The sequence below is a fragment of the Aphelocoma coerulescens genome, chromosome 1, assembly GCF_041296385.1.
Source record: "Aphelocoma coerulescens isolate FSJ_1873_10779 chromosome 1, UR_Acoe_1.0, whole genome shotgun sequence".
NCBI lineage: Eukaryota > Metazoa > Chordata > Aves > Passeriformes > Corvidae > Aphelocoma > Aphelocoma coerulescens.
In genome coordinates, this window is record NC_091013.1 from 93,915,934 (window position 1) to 93,935,106 (window position 19,173).

The 19,173-nt window shown below is 45.0% G+C and overlaps 1 protein-coding gene across 2 annotated transcripts; it reads left to right on the top strand.

The window, feature by feature from the left end:
• Positions 1–34: 34 nt before the first annotated feature.
• ING4 (inhibitor of growth family member 4) lies at positions 35–14,666 on the top strand. Of its 2 annotated transcripts, XR_011151535.1 has the most exons (9): positions 35–103; positions 11,476–11,547; positions 11,726–11,892; positions 12,105–12,219; positions 12,541–12,649; positions 12,970–13,117; positions 13,519–13,580; positions 13,798–13,972; positions 14,066–14,666. XR_011151535.1 is itself a non-coding variant. In XM_069018728.1 (8 exons), the coding sequence occupies exons 1-8, from the start codon at positions 67–69 to the stop codon at positions 13,835–13,837; spliced, it is 750 nt and encodes a 249-aa protein (XP_068874829.1). In that variant the 5' UTR covers positions 35–66; the 3' UTR covers positions 13,838–14,666. The 2 variants fall into 2 exon arrangements, 1 of the variants encoding a protein (XP_068874829.1); XM_069018728.1 differs by having other exon boundaries at positions 13,798–14,666.
• The last annotated feature ends 4,507 nt before the right edge of the window (positions 14,667–19,173 follow it).

Genomic DNA, 19,173 nt, shown 5'->3' on the forward strand with positions numbered 1-19,173 from the left:
GCAGCGCCGCTTCCGGGGGGCGCGCGCGTTCGCTTCCCGCCGGAAGCGCCGGTGTGTGGGGCCAAGATGGCGGCGGGGATGTACCTGGAGCACTACCTGGACAGTAAGAGCCGCCGGGGCGGGGCCGAGGCCGCGGCTGAGCCGGCCCGGGGGGACACGGACGGGCCGAGGGGCGGAGCCCCGCGGGGGCAGAGCGCTGCCCAGGGTGCCCGCGGGCTCTCCCAGCCCCTCGGGCGCAGCCCGGCCCGGCTGTCGGGCGCCCGGTCCCCGGGCCGTGCGGAGAGGCCCCGTCCGTGGGGCAAGGCTCGGCTGCAGCTCCTGCAGGAGCCCTGACACCGCGGCCCCGCGACTGGTTTGTCCCAGGAGAAAGGAGCCCGGTGCTGCTTCAGCCGCCTCTCGGGAGCGGGAGCTTGGCTGTCAGTGGTTTCCCGGGATAGACATCGAGCCAGAGATAACTTTAGGATCTGGAAGGGGAGGGCAGTTATGATCGTTTTCTACGCTGTTAGTTTACAAATGCAGCCCTGCTTTTCTGGCCAAAGAGGAGCTCTGTAAATGCTAATGGAGTTGGTAACGTTATCGGAGCCCTCCAATGGTACCTCCTATTTTACCATCCTGCCTTAAGGTGCTTAAAACTTTGTCATACTCTGCCCTTTGGGGATGAGGCTTTCAGTGCATCTTTTACCCACATGTTCTTAAAATAGCCAAGCAGATCCATCAGAAGAGTTGTTTCTCAATGAATGGACTAATGAGTTATGATTCAATAACCTGTTCTTTGGGGAATGCTGTTCTCACGTTTTCCTGCTGGTCTGGTGTTGGCACTAGAGAAGGAGAAGTATGTTCATGGGGTGGTGTGTTTAAAGCTGGGTAGTTCTGGTAATGTGTCTTCTGCTTCACTGTACCCAGCCAGTTAAATCTCTCACTGTCTGTTTGCATATGCATACAAAAAATGGAGTTTGGCTCTTCAGAAATCTTGCTGCACTGGGTTTCTTCCAGCACAGAAGTGATAAGGTGTTGATATGGACACAGGGGGTCTCGTTCCTTGTGTCTTCAGTGCTCCTTTTGTCATTAGGAAAGAAAATGTCTGAGAATGTTCAAGAACCATAATAAATGTCAGTGAAAGCTGAAAAGAAGCTGCAGTTGAACAGGATCTAGGAGCTGCAAGGAAGGAGGATGCAAAAGCCAGGAAGAAGAGCTGGATGAGGAGGCAGGTTGTTGGAGAGGAGCAAAGATTTATGTTCCTGTGCGGTTCTCATGCTGTTGTAGAAGAACTGCAGTTGACTGAGGCTCCTCAGTTGGGAGGACAAGGGCTGGGAAAGAGGAGATAAAAGCAGAGGGATAGGGAGTAAGTGCATAGGGAGGATGCAGGGTTTTCCTCCTGGGAGGGCAGAGGTGTATTTTGGGTAAGAGCTGCAGAGCAAAGATAAAGCAGCAAAGACTGGGATCTGCAGTCAGTAGGCAGAGATGAGCAGGATGCAGCACTGAGGGTGGAGAGGTATGGTAGGTACCCAGTTGGAGAGAAGGGAAGGTTGGTGGCTGGAGAATGTTCCTGCCAAAGTCAAGCACTTCTGGATTATGTCATCACAGTCAATTAAAATCAGCCAACCCCCTGGGAACTCCTCTTCCTCTCAAATACAGGCAAGCAGAGGAAATGACCAACTCTTCTCTCTCAACTGAGATTTGTGGTCCTGCAACTGTTGTAGAGATTCTTGTCCTGTTGAAGGTGGATATTAATATGGTAGAGTCACTGTTGTTGTTGAGGTATCTTACTTTTTTAAAAAAACAAAGTGATGTGCACAATCTAAAAGTCCTTAAAAGTATCTGGTTACAAAGATTTTAGGAAGAGCAAAACATTCTTCATTCTGGTGCTTTAGCCTTTTTCGCTTACCCTTAGATCTCTAAGGCCTTTTCCAGTTTTGTCTGGTGCAATCTTACTTCCTGTTATTAGCTAATCGTAAGACACTTGCTGTGCTTATTCTAGGTTTCTTTCAGAACAGCGTATATGAATTGTGATACTTACAGCCAAAGAGCACCCATCACAGTCTTCAGTAAGTCAGGCTGCTGATAGGTGATAGCATATATTTCTAATTACCCACATTGTTCTTCTCTAAGCCTGCTCTCCTCTTCTGAAGTTCTGCCTGAACTCCTGACTCTGTGAAAGTGCATACAGGATTTTAGACACGAGTCTTCTTCTTGATGCTAACTGATTGACAGCATTCCGTTTCCTACTTGCTACTTCCCTTTTTTTCCCCCCATTATTTTAGCGTTTTAAAAACATTCAGTTCTTTTTTAAAGTAGTTCACCAATGTCCTAAAACTTCCTGAAATTTGATAGAAATAAATAGTCCAGAACTTTTGGTCATCTGTTATAAAAAGTGTCTTAATTCTTAATTTACATCTGTGTCTTGGAATGGAATTGTTTTAGTAGTGTAGTGCTATTGCAGACACAGTTTTCAGCTGGATGTCTTTTTTCCTCCCGCAGGGATTCTCTTTCATATGGTTTTCTGTCTGGATCTGCTCAGGGAATGAATGAGGAATGTGTGATGAAAGAGGGCAGTTATTTGTAGGACCTCTTCATATCTTTGAATGAAGGAAGGTGTATAAGGAATTAAGTGAAGAATGTAGGAAGAAAAAGAGTGGCCTCCTGTTTGAAGCAGTTGAATACCACTCTGACAAAGTGAGTTTGATGTTTTTATTTATGTTGTGAGTCCCACTTTATACAGGTTTTCCTTGCTTGGATTGTGCTTCCCTCAGATTATGAGTGGAAATTTTTAGTCAAGAGGAGCAGATGTGCAGAATGCTCATAGCTGCAGCTGAAGCCTGCCTTGAACAGATAATTCTGAAAAGTCAGGCTATGAAGCATTTTTGCACATTTCAAGAAGAGAGTTTGTAATTAGCTGGTCTTCTCGGCTTTAATCTCTTGGCCTCAGTAAATCTCTTGGCTTTCATTCTGTTGGTGAGGGAAATGGGCCACTCCACTGCAGCACTGTGAAAACATTTTAGCGTCACAATAGCAAACACCTTGAAAAGCTGACTACAAAGTCAGTTTTCAGATGGAGCTCTGGGTCTGAGCATGTGACTCTGTATTGAGCAAAGAGAATAAAATAAAACTTTGAATCAGTGCTCAGTCACTGGGAATGAGAAACACCTTAGATGAAGCATCATGTGATTAGGAAATTAAAAACCGTGTGTTAAAATGCATGAGCAGTCTGACAAAGCTAGGCATATAGCCCCAGTTGCTTCAATTCAGATATTTTGAGTCCTCTGCTTTAGACATCTAAAGTTCTTTTCCATTTTCTTTTTGTGGAATAGTGAAGTTAAGAGCTGTTCTCTTAGTAAAAGGTGTCTGGAAGCTTCTTAGGTCTGGCATTTCAACAGCTTTCAAGTCCTTGCTGTAATTTGAAACTGAGTTTAGACCTGGGATTAGGCATGCCCTTTCCTTGGCTTTAAGCTGTTAATTACAAAGCAGATCTGTCTGAAATATGTTATGCTCTTGGCAGATGTTTTTGCAGCAGAAAAATATGCACATTCCTTCTGTGCTGAGCATCCTGACAGAGAAACTCCATGTCTTGTCTACTCTCATCACCTTCATTCCTTCATCCTACACTGAAGCTGTCTCTTCAATGACTACACTGAGCCAAAGGATTCAGGGAATGGGAGACTTCCACTTCTCTTCTTCCTGAGTGTTTTTCTCCAGTGGCTGAATTTAAGCATAAAAAGATTTCCATCTCTTCAAATATTGTCCTCCTTCTAGTTTCTAAACCATGTTATGCCTGGTTCTGAGGGGAGAAAGCAAGATAAAAAAGTGCTTTCCCTCTAGCAGTAACGCAGTGCAGCTTTAGTGAGGGAAAACCTATGGGTGCAAAGGAGTTAGAGATGTAGAAAGGAATGGAGGCGGAAGAAGAAGGAAGAAAACAGTGTTTTGGGATTAAAAGATGGAATGTGCATAAAGACTCATGAGAAGAGTTTGCACTTGCTTGAGATTGAGTTACTGTGCTTTGCTCAGTGTTGCCTCTCGTACGGGGTTAGAAATACTGTTGTGGAGGCTTTGAAGGGGAGAAAGGGATCATGTGATTCACACAGGTTTTCCAGAAGGTGAGATGCAAACCCTGAGTTTTCTTCATGTTTGGAAGTTTCAAGAGGATTGTAGAGCTCCTTTGTGAAAGCCATCATCTGAGCACACATACTCAGAAAACAGTCCCAAATCAAGTCTCTGTCTGTGTGTGAGTGTGCCATGAGTGTAGCGATTGTCTTTACAGTAGAGGGAACTGCTGTGCAACCACCTGTGTTTTCTACCATCAGTGCTTCCCTGTTTACCCACCTCATGGGTGCCAGAATAAACTAAGTGTACTTAGTGACAACACATTAATCATTTTTTTATGGCAACATACCAAGGCATGTATCTCTCCTCAACAACAAGAACTGTTTCCGTCTTCCCTCACCTCAAAACCCTGAGGAACTAAAGCCAGCGTTTCATCTAAATTAGACTTAAACACTTGGGAGAGTCATGGGCAGCAGGAGTAGCAGGTAAACTTGGTGAGCTTGAGAGGCAAAAAGATGTCACAGGCCTGGCTGCTCAGATGGCTGCATTATATTAATTCTGTTGCCCTGGAGGCCACCAGTCAGGACCTGTTCCAGGAGCAGGCACTAGGACATATCTGCCTCAGTGCCGAGGGTGATGGAGACAACAGGCTTAGATGAGGAGAGCTCAGCTGGTAAGTTGATGTGGTTCTATGTAATCAGTGTTAAAACCTTGGGGTTTTCCCCCTTTTTACACTGGTTAGGGAGGCATCGAGTTTCCTTTGCTCCTTCTATTTGCCTATGTCAGTAGGCACATAGAGATGCACCAGTTCAGGGCTTGTCACTGCAAGAAAACTTAAGCCAGCATAAGCACAGAGCAACAGAAGCAGCACATGCCCTCATGGAAGTCATCTACTTTCTCCTACAACCGACGTGGGAATGTCCTTTCGTTCCTCGATAACATTAGCTAGCCCAGTAAAATAGGATTATTCTTTAGGAATGCTACATCTGCCTGGATTTTCCTCTGTGTGGCTTCATCACATGGGGGTGCGATGGGTATCGTCATCTTAATGCTCTTAGAGGACATGGGTGTGATGTCGGAAATTGCTGTAGGCGAGCCCTTGATTCCTTCCCAGAGCTGGCTGTGTTCCAAATTCCCCAGCAGTTCTTTTATCTCTCGTTTTCCCTACCTTCATTATTCTTATCCCCTCCCCAGTGTAGCGTGCAGCCATACCCCCTTGTCCCTGCCTCTCCGGTTTCTCACATCATTCTTCAGAAATGCAAGTGTCTCAGTAAATGGTTTCTATACTTGTCACTGCTTTAGTGTAGTGAAAGATGCCTTTCACCTTACTGAGACTGTGGATTAGTTACACCTGTGATGCACCACACATGATCTATGGAAAATTACAAAAGATTTCGTGCAGAGGAGAGAATTTGGTGATTCATAGGCATCATTTGTTTCTGTGTGAAAGCTACTGGCACAGCCCACGCTGAGCTGATACATTTAATGACCAATTCATTTAGAATTGATTTTGTTGTTGGCTGATATTTTTATTGGAGCTGATACAAGATGGCTTTACATGGCAAAGTATGCTGTGTTTTCTCTGTATTTCTTCACTTACCCAACTGCAAATCTGATGTCATTGTTTTGGCAAACAGCCCTGTGATCTCTTTGGTGGTTTTCCCTTCCTTTGGAGGTCTGTGGCAGGCTGGAAATGCCAGGAGTGCTGCTAGTCTCATCTGCTGTGTCAGTCTTCCAAGTCCTCCAAGCTTCTGAAATCAAGGTTGATCTTTAACAATAAAGATGCCTTTGCTGAGGCTTAACAACATTGCCTGCTATCCTGGCTGTGGATGCTGTAGCATTGAGCTACTGTAATAAGAAAACAACAAAAAGAGCCCTCCCTCCCTGAGAAAAGGGCCCACACTTTGCGGGAAGTATTGGGGTTCTGTGGCTGACTGTCACTGACATTGACTGTCACTGCTGACTGATGCCCATTTCTTTGGACAATGCCTGAAGTAGATGTGCTTGGGTGGACTGGTGTGCAGCACATTGGCCCAAAGCTTGGGATATATGATATGGCTATGGAATTCCTGGGTGGCTGTGGCTAAATCAGTCTGCCATGCACCTGAGCACCCTCTTTGTAAAACTGTAGGTAGGATTATCCCTTACCAAAGTGTTGTGAGGATAATGGTACAGGTTAGGATTTTTTATTGCAGCAGGGCTGAGCCATCTCTGAAAAGAGGGAAAAGGATCATTGTGCTCAAGCACCAATTTCAATAAACTGCATAGGAAGGTGATTGGTTACTTGGGAACGCAGGACAGAGTAGAAGCAGTAGTTTAAAAGGGTGAAACACTCTGAAAGGAGGGATATAAAACACCCTGCCCCCTAATGAGGGAGCAAGGAAGCTCCTGAAGATTGCTGCTAGCCAGTTGTCCTGCGATAGACTTCAAGTGCTACAAAATTATGAGAATCGCAGAGTACCGAAAAGTCCGATGTGCTTCCTCAACAAGATCCCAGCCAGTTTGCTGTCTTGGGGGGCAAAGAACTTACCTTCTCATTGTGGCACAAGCAGGAATTTTTTAAATTGTCTTCAGCAATGTGGTGTCTAAAGTGTTTGCTGAAATCTAAGCTGTTCAATAAAGCAACCATGGCTATGTTTTAAAATGTATTTTCCCATTTTTTAATAAAATTTAAAAATGTGTCTGAACATGGTGGGTGAACGGATGTCTTGGGAAAGGCACTGTGTGTTTGGATGGTCCTTGGTGCTATTGATCTGTTTTTAGGACTTTGGACAGTACAAATCCATTGTTTAGCACAGTACAGACGTGCTGCAGAGGATTGAAGCACAATGGAAGTTATCAGGCTGTGTAGGCTTGCTCTCTGTATGTCACAGTTAACATCTGAGTTAAGTAGCTGAAGTTTAAATAACAGTTGCCTGCACCTGACATCCCACGTGTGTTTCTAAAAAGAAGTAAATAAAGTAATAATTATTGGAGAGGGAAAAAAGTGGTGTTGGATTCTGACTTTTGGAGAGAGAGAGCGTGGTTCTTAAGGGAGAAGACAGCATGGTTATGGATGCCTGTGGAAGAATGAGTGGGGGAAAGAATGACAAGGAAAGAGGAGAATAAAAAAGACAAAAGAAGAATGGGGATAGTGAAGGAATAACATACAAGGAAAGGAAAGACAAAGGTAGGTAGAGAGACTTTAGCTTGTGATCAGAAATGAAAACAAGGTAAGAAAAGGAAGGGGTGAGAAAAACTCGCTGAGAGACCTGCGCCAGTGATTTTCAGGATAGTTGTACCATGAGAGGAGTCAGTAGGGCTGCACAAGGCTTCTGTATGGATCTGTGCAATGAGTCCCTTAGGAAAAGCACTGCCAGCAGGTCGAGGGAGGGATCCTGTCCATCTACTCAGCCTTGGGGAGGCGCATCTGGAGTGCAGTGTCCAGTTCTGAGCTCATTAAAGAGAGACATGGAGCTCCTGGAACATGTCCAGCAGAGGGGAATGAGGATGATTTGGAGACTGGAATATCTCTCTTGTGAGGAAAGGCTGAGGGACCTGGGCCTGTTCTGCCTCGAGAAGAGATGTCTGAGAGGGGGTTCATCCATGTCTGTAAGTATCTGCAGGGAGGGTGTCGAGGATGGAACCAGACTCTTCTCAGTGGTGCCCAGCAACAGCACAAGAGGCAATGGGCAGAAACTGATGCACAGGAAGTTCCACCTGAACATGAGGAAGAACTTTACTGTGGGTGACCAAGCACTAGAGGAGATTCCCCACAGAGGTTGTCATGTCTCTCTCACTGGAGATATTCCAGAAATATCTGGACACAATCCTGTGTCATGTGTTCTGGGATGACCCTGCTTGACCAGGGAGGTTGGACTGGATAAACCCACTGTGGTCCTTTCCAGCCTTACCCATTCTGGGATTCTGTGACACAGTTGCATTAATGCCAGCCCGTGCTTTGGGTCAAGCTGTTGGCCTTGCTAGCACTTTCTTTCCTGTACATTTTCAGCATCCTCCTCTTCCTCTCTTACTGCTGTGCCATTTGTGTGGAAAGAGGCCCTTGCTTTTCCTGATTTTTCTGTCCGTTGTTGCGTTTCATCACTCTTCTCCAGTGATCAAAGATGTCTCTAGGGTTTTTTTTCTTCACAATTTTCGGTTTCATAATCTGAGAATTACGTGGGTATTTTATGATAGATAGTATTTAGTCATGATAATTTTAGGTGAATCTTACTAAGATGAACAAGCAAAATTAATTGTAGAGGAAAAAAAGGAGAAAAGCAGGAGGAAATGAAATTACATAAATAACATGAATGTTTTTAGAAATAGTGAGGAAAAGTGTGGTGGTAGAATGAGGAAATTGGAGACTCAAATCTAGATTTTTTTTTTTTTTTAATGAGTCTTATTGGGTGGTGATGTCTGATAGCCAGCACAGCACAGGTCAAGCAATTTCAGCAAGTGTTCTGGCCCCTGTGATAAATACTGTGACGCAGAGAATCACTTCTGTTTGAGGCTATGCAAGAGCTTTGGAGTTAAGCTGCAGATAGTAGTAAACATCCCCATAGCTAGATTAAGTTCTGTACCAGACAAATAGTTTGTTGCTCAGTTATAACTTGCTTAGCTGCAGCTTTATCTTGTTAAGCTTTTTGTTATTGCCAGACTCTCTCTGGATCATAATTTGTAATGGTGTGCTCAGCTCCCTTCCACTTCCAGTTGAACAGATAAATATCTTTGTAGCAGTTTTGATTATAAAGTCACTGTACTGTCACTTGTTTCATTTTCTCCCAGTTTATTGACGAAGCAGTGGCAGAACATTCGTCCAGTAATACATTTGCAGAGTGAAATATTTTGCTGTGGTTTTAGGAAATAATTTTGCTGGTTTTAGCAGGGAAAGAATTCAACTGACAGGGGTTTGTCTCGTCAGCCCCAGATCATGAACCCAGACGGGCTTAAATGATCCGCCCATGGTGCCTGTGCTGAGCGTTTGCTCGGCCAGAGCCAGAGCAAGGTGACGGCTCTCCGCACACTGTGAGAGCCGCTGGAATTAGAGGGCTCTGCCCTCCTGGAGGCAGCAGATGAGGCAGGGGAGCCACTGGCCCGGCCGAGGGGCCGACACTGAGGGGAGCAGGCACTGGGGAGAGAGGGGCTGGGGGGCACAGGCTGAACAGACAAGGCCAGGCACGTAGAGGCAAGAGAAGGATTCATGCTGTCCAGACGAGGGCATGTGCTGGCATTACTGGTGGTGGCAGATTTGTACAGTGACAGCTGTAAAAACTAGAGCACAGTTCCTTTCAGGTTCGGTAGCAGAATCAGACTCCTGCTTGAGTTTCTCCTGGTGCAAGAACATGGCTGTGAAATGTGACTGTAACCTCGTGTGGGGTTGTTCTGCCCGCAGAGTAGCATCCTACTGGTTTTTGTGCTGGCTCAGGTGCTTGCTCTATCTAAAGGTTTCTAGCCCTGCTGAGGGAAAACTGACAGTACCTGGTGGAATTTGTGCTTTTACCATCTGTCCTTTTCAGAAGAGAAAAAGGAATTACATTAATCTTTTCTAAAAACCACAAAGTCCAGAATTTCAAAGCTGTGATCTTCCAGGATTAATAAACTCAATATAAATTTGACATATTGTGTGCAGTGCAGGAACAGCTTCTGTTTTCCTCTAGAGGATACCTGTCTTGTCTTCTGCAGCGGATGCTTTGGAGAGGAATTAAAAGCAGCGTGCTGCAGTATGAGCCATGTTTCATTTGCTGTATAAATTGAAAGGTTTAGAGTTGATGAGGTTGGGGATTGCAGGAAGGAAAAAGGCATGGTCCCTAGATTCCCAAGCTGGATTTCATCACTGCTGTAAGCTCCCTCTATAAGCAATAATAATTTTCAGCATTGTGTCCCCGTCGTGTTCTGAGATGCTTTTTCAAACCGTAGGGATGTAATTCAGTAGTCAGCTGCTTAAAGCTTGTGTGAAGTCTTCCATGCTGAACAAACATGGAAGTATCAAATTCAGGACATGCTGACAGACTTCATTTTGACACTTAGTAATTTTTCAGAATCTGAATTTGCACTGTTAACTGTCCTTGAATGCAGAGGGGTGATGTGTATGTGCTGTGGGTTATGTATCTGGGTACTTAAGGACACATACTATTTGAGCATTTCTCAGGTAACTAAATCAGAAATGGCATCAGAAATCTGTTGAAGCAGCAGCTTGATTGCTCCTAAGGATGCTGTACGTAACTTATTATTATGCTGTTTGGGCAAAAAACTAAGTAAAAGGAACAATTTCTGTGCTCAGCAAGGCCTACAGTTGGTTTTACCTCTTACAGAAATTAATTTCACGTCCGCTATGTAGGAGTTAAAACTTGTTAAAACCTTCCTCTTGCATACAGAACCTTCCCTGTCAACTGGTTGCTCTTCAGGGAAGTGGAAAAGCATTCATTGCTGTAGAAATACGTGCAGTGAAAATAGACTGCTGCCCAGACTGAGATGTTGGACAGCTTTGGTGATGGCCAGACACACCTTCAGTTGCACTCCCTGTGAGCTGGAGAGCAAGTTTGGGAAGCTCAGACATGCTTATGTTGTGTTTGTGAAGAGCTTTTCCCACCACCTTTTTTTTGAAACCTGCAAGAGAGATTTATTTTTTTTATTAGGTATAAAGGTGACAGTAATCAAGCTTAGACTCCAGGTTAATGTGGTGACACTAGATCTTGGTTTGATTAGACAGGCATGGAAAAATTAGAATTGTTTTTATCAGCTTTGCCAGTTGAGCATCTGGTGATGCCTAGGGGGTAAGTAGCATAGTGCATTGAAAATTAATTGACTATCAATTTCACATTGCTCATTCAGAGTCCTACAAATGTTTATTATTCCCTGTGTGTGGCACCCTTCCAGGTGTTGGACAGACCACACTGAGATGACAGTGCAGAAGGCACAACAAATTACGAGTCACAGGGGGTTAAGACTGCTCTCTGTTTCCCATCCCATCTCAGACTTGATCTTTGCTCTGCCCAAAGTGTCTACTGTCCCCTATATGTTAAATGGATGCATTAAAGAGACTCACTTTTCAGTGAATTAGCATTTGATCAGCTTTAATTTTTACATCCTTGTGTAGAAATAACTAAATGGCTTTGTTTACCAGCTGTTGTGCTGGTTTTTTCATTACTGAATGGAGTTTTTGGATGGAGACATCATATGATAATGACTGACACTCATTACAGATTTTGGGTCTCTGCTTTCTTAGTGTGGACCTTTCTGCATGGCAGCAGTTTTCTGCTAACTAATATATATTCTAGAACTATGCTTCTGCATTAAATATATCACTTTTTTTATAGCCCGTCTCCTTTGGGGCTGGCAACAAATGGAAGCAGGCTAATGTGCAGCAGAGGAGTTGTTGTTATTGGTTAGCTTTTTTCCTGCCTTGGCATCATGGGCAAGAACCTGATTCCTCCATGTATTGTCCTTTCTCTGCAGGTATTGAGAACCTGCCATTTGAATTACAGAGAAACTTCCAGCTCATGCGAGATCTGGATCAGAGGACAGAAGGTGAGGATTAGAGATGGTTTTTCTGCCAAGACAAGGAGTATGTAGCTTGACCAACTTTGCTTGGCTTTGCTTTTATCATGGGGATCACCAGGCAGGGGAGGAGCTGCTCCAGTCATTCAGTCTCTCCTCATGTAGCGTGTGTGTGGTGTTTGTGTATTTAATGGTACGCTTGTTTCAGACCTCAAGTCAGAGATCGATAAGTTGGCCACGGAGTATATCAGCAATGCACGGACTTTGTCTTCAGAGGAAAAACTGGGGCTTCTCAAGCAAATCCAGGAGGCCTATGGAAAGTGCAAGGAATTTGGGGACGACAAGGTTCAGCTGGCTATGCAGACCTACGAGATGGTATGAAGGGAAGTGTCTCGTGCTTATCGTGTGAACACCCGAACTAAAGCCGCCCATCTCAGAAGGCCCTGATCTCTCATTTTTAGGCCATGCCCACTCTTGCTCCTCATCTCTTTAGTGCAAGCCCCCTGCCCCTTTGTCCCCTCTTTGTCCTCTCTTTGCCTTCCTTGGCTCTGTCCTGGGGTAACTCCTGGTCACTACTGTCTTTGCAGGTTGATAAGCACATCCGGCGGCTGGACACAGACCTCGCTCGCTTTGAAGCAGACCTGAAGGAGAAGCAGATAGAATCGAGTGACTATGACAGTTCTTCCAGCAAGGGCAAGAAGAGTGAGTACCACCACTGGGCTGCAGATTGATTCAGGAGGCAGCCAAGTGACTATGGAAGTGGTGGGGATGAAGGCAGGCACTGGAGTGGTGCAGATCAAAGACTGTTGCGCTGGAATCTGAAGGACAGGTAAAAAGATGGTGACCTGGGCTCTTCTTGTGTGAGCATATTCAAGGCTGCTAGATAAATTAAGATGGGGTGCATGGCCCATAACCAATATACATTCCAAAGTAGGAGTGTATTTTAGTGCTGGAGAGGTTGTCACTGTCAGCTGTCTGTTTTGGTGGGGTGGCAGAAGCAACACCATTTTCTCTTCTTCCCAGAGGGCCGAGCCCAGAAAGAGAAAAAAGCTGCCCGTGCTCGCTCTAAAGGGAAGAACTCTGATGAGGAAGCACCAAAAACTGCCCAAAAGAAATTGAAGCTCGTCCGCACGTAAGTGTTCAAGGGACTTGAGGGAATGAGAAGCAGCACTAGAAATCAGACCAAGTCAGGCCTAGCCCTGAGAAGGGTAGCTGATCCCCAGACTGGAACGGTGTGTCCTCCATCCCTTCTTGGGAAGCAAGAAGAAGGAAACTTTTATTCTTTCAGGGGAGTGTGGGTTGAAGGGGAAAGCAGGTCACTCCATTGGAGTTGGGTGTATGTACTTAAAGAAGAGAAGTATCTGTCTCTGGCAAACAAAGGCATTGTCTGGGGACACAGGAAGGGACTCAAAGCCTGTTACTTTGCTGACCTACTTTATTCCTGTCCTGCAGTAGCACAGAGTATGGGATGCCTTCAGTCACCTTTGGAAATGTGCACCCCTCGGATGTACTGGATATGCCCGTGGACCCCAATGAACCCACTTATTGCCTCTGCCACCAGGTCTCCTATGGGGAGATGATTGGCTGTGACAACCCAGATGTAAGAGCCTGCACTTGGTGGAAAGGGGAGGGAATGGAGTAGAGATGAGTCTTGCATGGAAAATCTTGTCCTGCTTGGGTGGGGCCTGATACAGCAAGCAGTGACAAGGAGAGGGCTTACCTCAGATAGTTGGGAAGGGCAGAGGTGTGGTTGGGCATGACCTCTGAAGTGCCTCTTTCTTCAGGGTTTTCCTTAAAATGTTTTTTTGTCCCTGAACCTAGCAAGGGAGAAAGGGAGTTCTCTCCTTGCTAACAGTGTGTAGGGTGGATGTGAGTATTCAGTCCTTGATCACTGCTAGGATTTTAGGAGTTTGTGATCAAATGCTGGGAAACTCTCATAGCCCAAAAGCAACAATTTCAAGAGAAAACTGCTCTTTAACTGGCTGCTCTTCATCCCAACAGTGTTCCATTGAATGGTTTCATTTTGCCTGTGTGGGTCTGACAACAAAACCAAGAGGAAAATGGTGAGTGAAACAGCCTGGGGGGCCCACTGGCCTTTGGAAAGGGGAGGTCCTAGGTGGCAGGAGGAAAAGTACTGTATATACACGCTTAGAACATATCATTAAAAGGAAAATTTGAATTAAGGCTTTGTCAGGGACTTTGGAAAAGGTCTTCTGGGACCATGTACTTGAGGTTCACATCATGCCCTCAATGTTGGCTTTGTACTTCCCTTTCTAACAGGTTCTGCCCTCGCTGTTCCCAGGAGAGGAAGAAGAAGTAAATTCACATGAGACCTCAGTACTGCTGCAGGAGCTCTCTTCCCCCTGCCAGGGCCTCATCCCAGTTCCCCCAGCCCTTGGGGCCTTGGCTGAAGGGAAGTCTTGCCCTGTTTGTGGTTTGGGCCATCCCTGGAATGGTGTGTACCCTCACGGTGGTTCCTGTGTGTTCTGTATCCCTGGTTGTTTCTGAGTCCTTAAGGGAGGCCCTCTCTGTGTACTATTCCAAACAGGTCTCTGAACCTCAAAGGGAATGAATGAGGGCACCAGGGTAGCCACCAGATTCCCAGGGATTCAGGTAGCCCCTGATTTTCCTTGGCTTTCCTTCAGCCTCCTCAGAGTTCATTGCCTATTCTCTGCTTAGAGAACAAGGCTATGGGATGGGGGAAGGAAAGGAGGTAAGTCTTCAGCATTTTAGGTCATTCATTTTCCTGGATCTTTTTCAGGAGAGAGGGAGTAACCAGGCTACTTCTTAATCTAGTGGGCTGGTTGAGACACTGAAAACCTGATGTGCTCCCTGTCTTTAACCATTCCACTGCTGGCATTGAGCAGCCTCTTTTGTTGGGGAGAGGAGGAGGCAGAGGGAGTGTTTAGAGCTAGCTTTGTCTCTCTTATTCCTGGGGTAAACCTGCTGGTCTGGGAAGCACACTGTGTGAAGGAGGAAGAATTTCTGACCACGTGGGGAGAAGCAGCTCGGTCCAGTCTGTCTTCCGGCTTCAAAATTCTGCCTTCCTCTAGTGTAGTGGTGCTTCTCCATTATGTCGATGGTGGGAAGTTTGGGAATTTAGATCCCACTTGTATAATACAGAATTAAATAAAATTAATTGAAATAAATACTCTGTTTCCCTTGGTGTCACCTCTAAAATAAACTGGCAATTGGTCTCTAGTTTTTCTTTCTCTTAGCTCTGCTTTTATTGTAAATGGTGAATGTGGTGCAGCTGTTTCATGTAGCGATCCTGAGCAGCACTAAGAAGTGACATTCTGCATAAGTCAGGCTTGAAAATGTACCTAATGTACTTGCAAAAAGCTACTCAGCTTTCTGGTGGCTGTGAAAAATGCCTGCCCCTTCAGTCGTGCCCTCACAAGAAGGTGAACATTTATTCATGTTATTGTTTGATCATTGACTTCATCAGTTGCCTTCTCTTAAATGAGGAGGGATGGGGGGTGCAAAGGCCAGCCCTCCCTGTCTGTTGGGCAGCGCAGCTGAGAAAATAAACCATCAGGACAAACCATGTGTCTCCAAGAAAGTGGATAGGTTTTCCAGACTCCTTGATAGCTTGCTTCCCAGTAGGTCACAATCAGCTTGTTGCCAGAAACTCTGGCTGCTGTTACTAACATAACGTTAGGCTCCGAAACAATTTCTGGAGATCTGTAGTGTCTGTAGGTAATTGTGAGGAGATGGCCCATACTGAAGCTTCCCTTTATCAATTCCATTGGCACAGCCTGTAGGCTGACAAACCAAGTCTGCTTCCTGCTTGTGGTCTGCTCACCAGGAAGGGTTTAAGCTTTTCACCTGAAACATGGAACGTTTTCCTCACACAAATAACCAGTATGAGGATGCATGGAGGATTTTGCTCGTTTAGTCGTGAAGCCAAAGCTCTGCTCGGGTTCAGAGGACAGTGTCAGTGAAGATCACTACTCCCGCCTTGTCACTGCACGGGGACCCTGGCAGCCATCAGCTCAGAAGCTGACATTGTTTTCAAGTGAGTTAGCACTGAGTGAGTCTTTGCTTTTGCCTCAAGAAGGGGTGTTAATTCTGTTTGTCTCTTCATTCTGCGCAGAAAAAAGGGTGAGTTCTTCCGCAGGCTGTGGCTCATATGGTTTGTGGTCCCCCTGCCATAAGTCTGGATCTCAATCCCCAGATTGTATTACACCACTTCCTGGGGCTTCCCTTCTTAAGCAAAGGTGAAGTAAATTCTGGAAGATGTTGGCTGTGTCTCTGGTGTGGCTTTAATAACAGGAAGACACTGCTGTGATCCAGCAGGTGAGCAGGCTGTGGCAGGAGAACTGATCTCTTCAGCTGGGGGTTACTCAGACATCAGCTGGCGCTCAACTGACAGAAGAAATGGGGGATGTGGCCTGAACTTGAGAATGGGCTTTGGGCAGAGTGCAGGGGGGATGAAGGATGCAAACACTGCTCCCTGCAGCTTGGTTTCGATGGGATAGGACACGGGATTGTAACGGCCAGCATTAGCAGCAAGCTCTCTAGGAACTGTGGGCTAGAGAGGTGTTCGAAGCACTAGCCAGCAGCAAGGAGCATTCCAGGGACTTCTGCTGCCACTGAGGGAATGCTCTGACTTACACAATGAGACAATTTAGACCAAAATTTGGATAAAACCTAGGCATTTTTAAATGGCTTGCAAGTATAAATGCAAATGAAAGCACATTAAAAGCTAACCTTGGAAGAGAGGAAATAAGGGCAGTAGCTGTGCGGTATTTAATCACCAGAGGAGGAAAAGAACCAGTAGAAGCTAGAAAATACAAAGTACAAAACTGAAGCCAGTGGGAACAAAGCCTGAAAGTGACAAGGCTGGAAACATGAGCAGCTTTTTTTAGAATGCCTTTTGTTTTTGATATAATTGAACATGGCACTTGTCCATTACTGACTGCAGATAGCAGAATTGTTGGTAATGAGAGGAGGGAAAGTGTTCTGTAAATATTTATTCTGTGTTGGTGCTGGTGTCATATGGGGATGGTGTGCTTCCTAGGCAAACAGTAAAGAAGGGTTTTAAGTGGCACCTCTTGGGGCAAAGACTTTTTTGATTATCGGTCCTCAATAAACGGTGTTTGTCATCCTGTGAAAGCCACCCGGAGGCATCTGTGGGCTGATCTCTGTCAGACTCTGGACTGCTTGGGAAAACCTACAAGGCTGGAAAAAAGCCAGCTCTGTTCTGGTCCTTAATGATGGCAAGAAGGCTGCCACAACAGTCCAGATGTGAAATACTGGAACAGCAGGGAAGTAAATAGCTTCTCTCTAAAAGAAGCAAGAAATCCAGGACAACAAAATAAAATCAGTTTGACAGGAAGTAGCAAAAAAAGATCAGTCAAAAATTACTTGAATTTTTTTTTACAATCCTTGTTAATAGTTACCTGGATCACTGTAGTGGTAATGGGATCTGAGAAGTTTACTTCTCCTAGAATTGAAGTGCTTAAAGCAGGGATACAGTCAGTGTAAGTAATCATGAACTCCGTTACAGAACTGGCTAGCTTGCAGATTTCCTGGAACAGCTGTCAGTGCAACATAAACACTTTCTAAAATGGTGCTGGAGAAATTGCCCTTTTAGAGTGATTGGAAATATCCTAGTTGATGAGTGAAGTCAAGTCTGAGTTTCAGGAGGCTGGAGCCATACAGCATGACAAGAGGAAAGAATTTTCCAGCCTTGTTAAGCCCATTTATTAATAATAATTGGTCATGCACACAAGTGGCCGGTTTATCGTGCCCCATCTGCAGCCATCATTCCTGGGTAGCTGGGCAAATGTGCTGACGAGGATGTTCACAAACTATTCCCCTTTCCAGCAAGCAGATGTGCTCACCAGGCTCCCATCCCTCAGGCTCTGCCACCACCATTTCCGCTGCATAATGTGCATGGAAACCATCCCAGCCACGACTGTCACCTTTCACCAGTGGCACCACCTTCCTCCCCTGCTTTTGAATAAACTCACCCCACAGCTCAGCAACACCCAGCCTTTCTTTTAGCACTCTTAAGGTGTGACTTACCTAACCACCACTCAGAGCCATGTGGTGGACACTCTCTCACCGTCATGTATATTCGATTCAAATGTTGGCCAAATCGGTGCACAAGTCTCAAATTGGCAGTGGAAGACATTCCCAAGAGACAACTTGCTCATAGGGACTGAAAATAAGCCCATGTCCTCCCAGACCTGGCTGGTTTGACAGTTTGGAGCCGTTGTGCTTTTTGTAATCAACCACAGCTCTACTTTCTCCCTGCCACGTGAACAAGGAGGACAAACTTGTGAAGACATTGACAGCCTGAGTGGCAACATCTGCTCTAAGGGTCTGGCAGTAGGCAAGGGAGACTGCAGTACTGAAAGAGTTAAAGACTAATAGAAGGAGACAAAATGTCCTACCATTCTTCCCAAAGACAACTGAAGGAAGTTTATCCAACTCTGCTTCCTAGCAGTTACAGTATCAGAAGAAATATAGCTGTTTTTATCGAATAAAATGAATTTCATTTATAAAAATAGTCAAACATCTTGATTAATTTATGCTAATTTATGTTTATTTTTCTGAATACATAAAAGAAACTAAGAGTGTTAGTTTTTAAAAAAACCCACGTTTGTGCCCAAGGCTTAAGGACAGGCAAAGCTGTGACAAACACTAAACTCCTACATCTTGGTGTGAAAGAAATGTTCAGCAAGGTGTCCACTTGGGTCTGTTTTTGCGGGTGTGCCATTTCATTGCAGTGGGCTGGGTTGCTGCCATTGAAGAAACAACTCATTCAAAACTGAAAGCCCATCTGGGAGTAGGAAAGGAATTATTTTTTACACATTGACAGCAAGCAAGAAAAAGAAGTGTGAGACCCTGAGATTTCCTTGTTCCGAAAGCCTGAATGATGCAGTCATTGGAAGAATCCATTTACTCACCACAGAAAGACTGAGGTGGGAAGAAGCCTCTCTGGAGCTTTGCAGTCCAAGCCCCTGCTCACAGTAGGGATAAAATTGTGGTTAGATCAGGTTGTTCTTGCGTGAAACAAACCTGCCTAAAAGGACTACAGCAGTTTGTTCAAGCAGGCTTTATGTATCCACTCCATTTTAGGTTGTATTAATAATTCAAGAAACCACTTTTAAATGCTGTTTTTGCAATCAATTAAATATTCCATTTTCTAAATGTCAAGTAAAAAATGCTTCATTCACTATTTCCTAACAAAATAAAATGTAAATTAAGTATTTGAATTAATGCACGTTATAACTGTGCGGTGCTTGTACAAATGTGAATAGATTAACATATCTACCTAGTTAAAAAGAGTGCCAATTTTAATGTAAAGTCTATATTTATCAGCACATTCGCATAGTTCTCAGCCAATGACAGTAAACCCACTGAAATAAAGTAGAAATGCAGAATGAAGATGATTTAAGCTGTGAATAAAGTCAGCAATTCAGAGAATTTTGGTTCAAATCAGAACACTCTCAGGCACTTTTGTCTGTGGAGATGGACATCTGCACCCTGCTCTGCATAGGCTGGTACCTACAGCCCTTCCCACGGGGTGAAGGTGTCCAGCACTGGGATCTTGGAGTAGTGTTTGGAAGAGTTGGTGCTGAACTGGAAGGGGGTCTTTGCTTGTCTGCTGTGTGATGGTGCTGATGGCTTCGTGGCAGGGCT

Excerpts from the sequence above, each read along its gene's own strand:
- ING4 (XM_069018728.1), top strand. The coding sequence starts at position 67 with ATGGCGGCGGGGATGTACCTGGAGCACTACCTGGACA. Across the intron at positions 12,220-12,540 it reads TTCCAGCAAGGGCAAGAAGA|AGGGCCGAGCCCAGAAAGAG; the intron begins GTGAGTACCACC and ends TCTTCTTCCCAG. Across the intron at positions 12,650-12,969 it reads AAATTGAAGCTCGTCCGCAC|TAGCACAGAGTATGGGATGC; the intron begins GTAAGTGTTCAA and ends CCTGTCCTGCAG.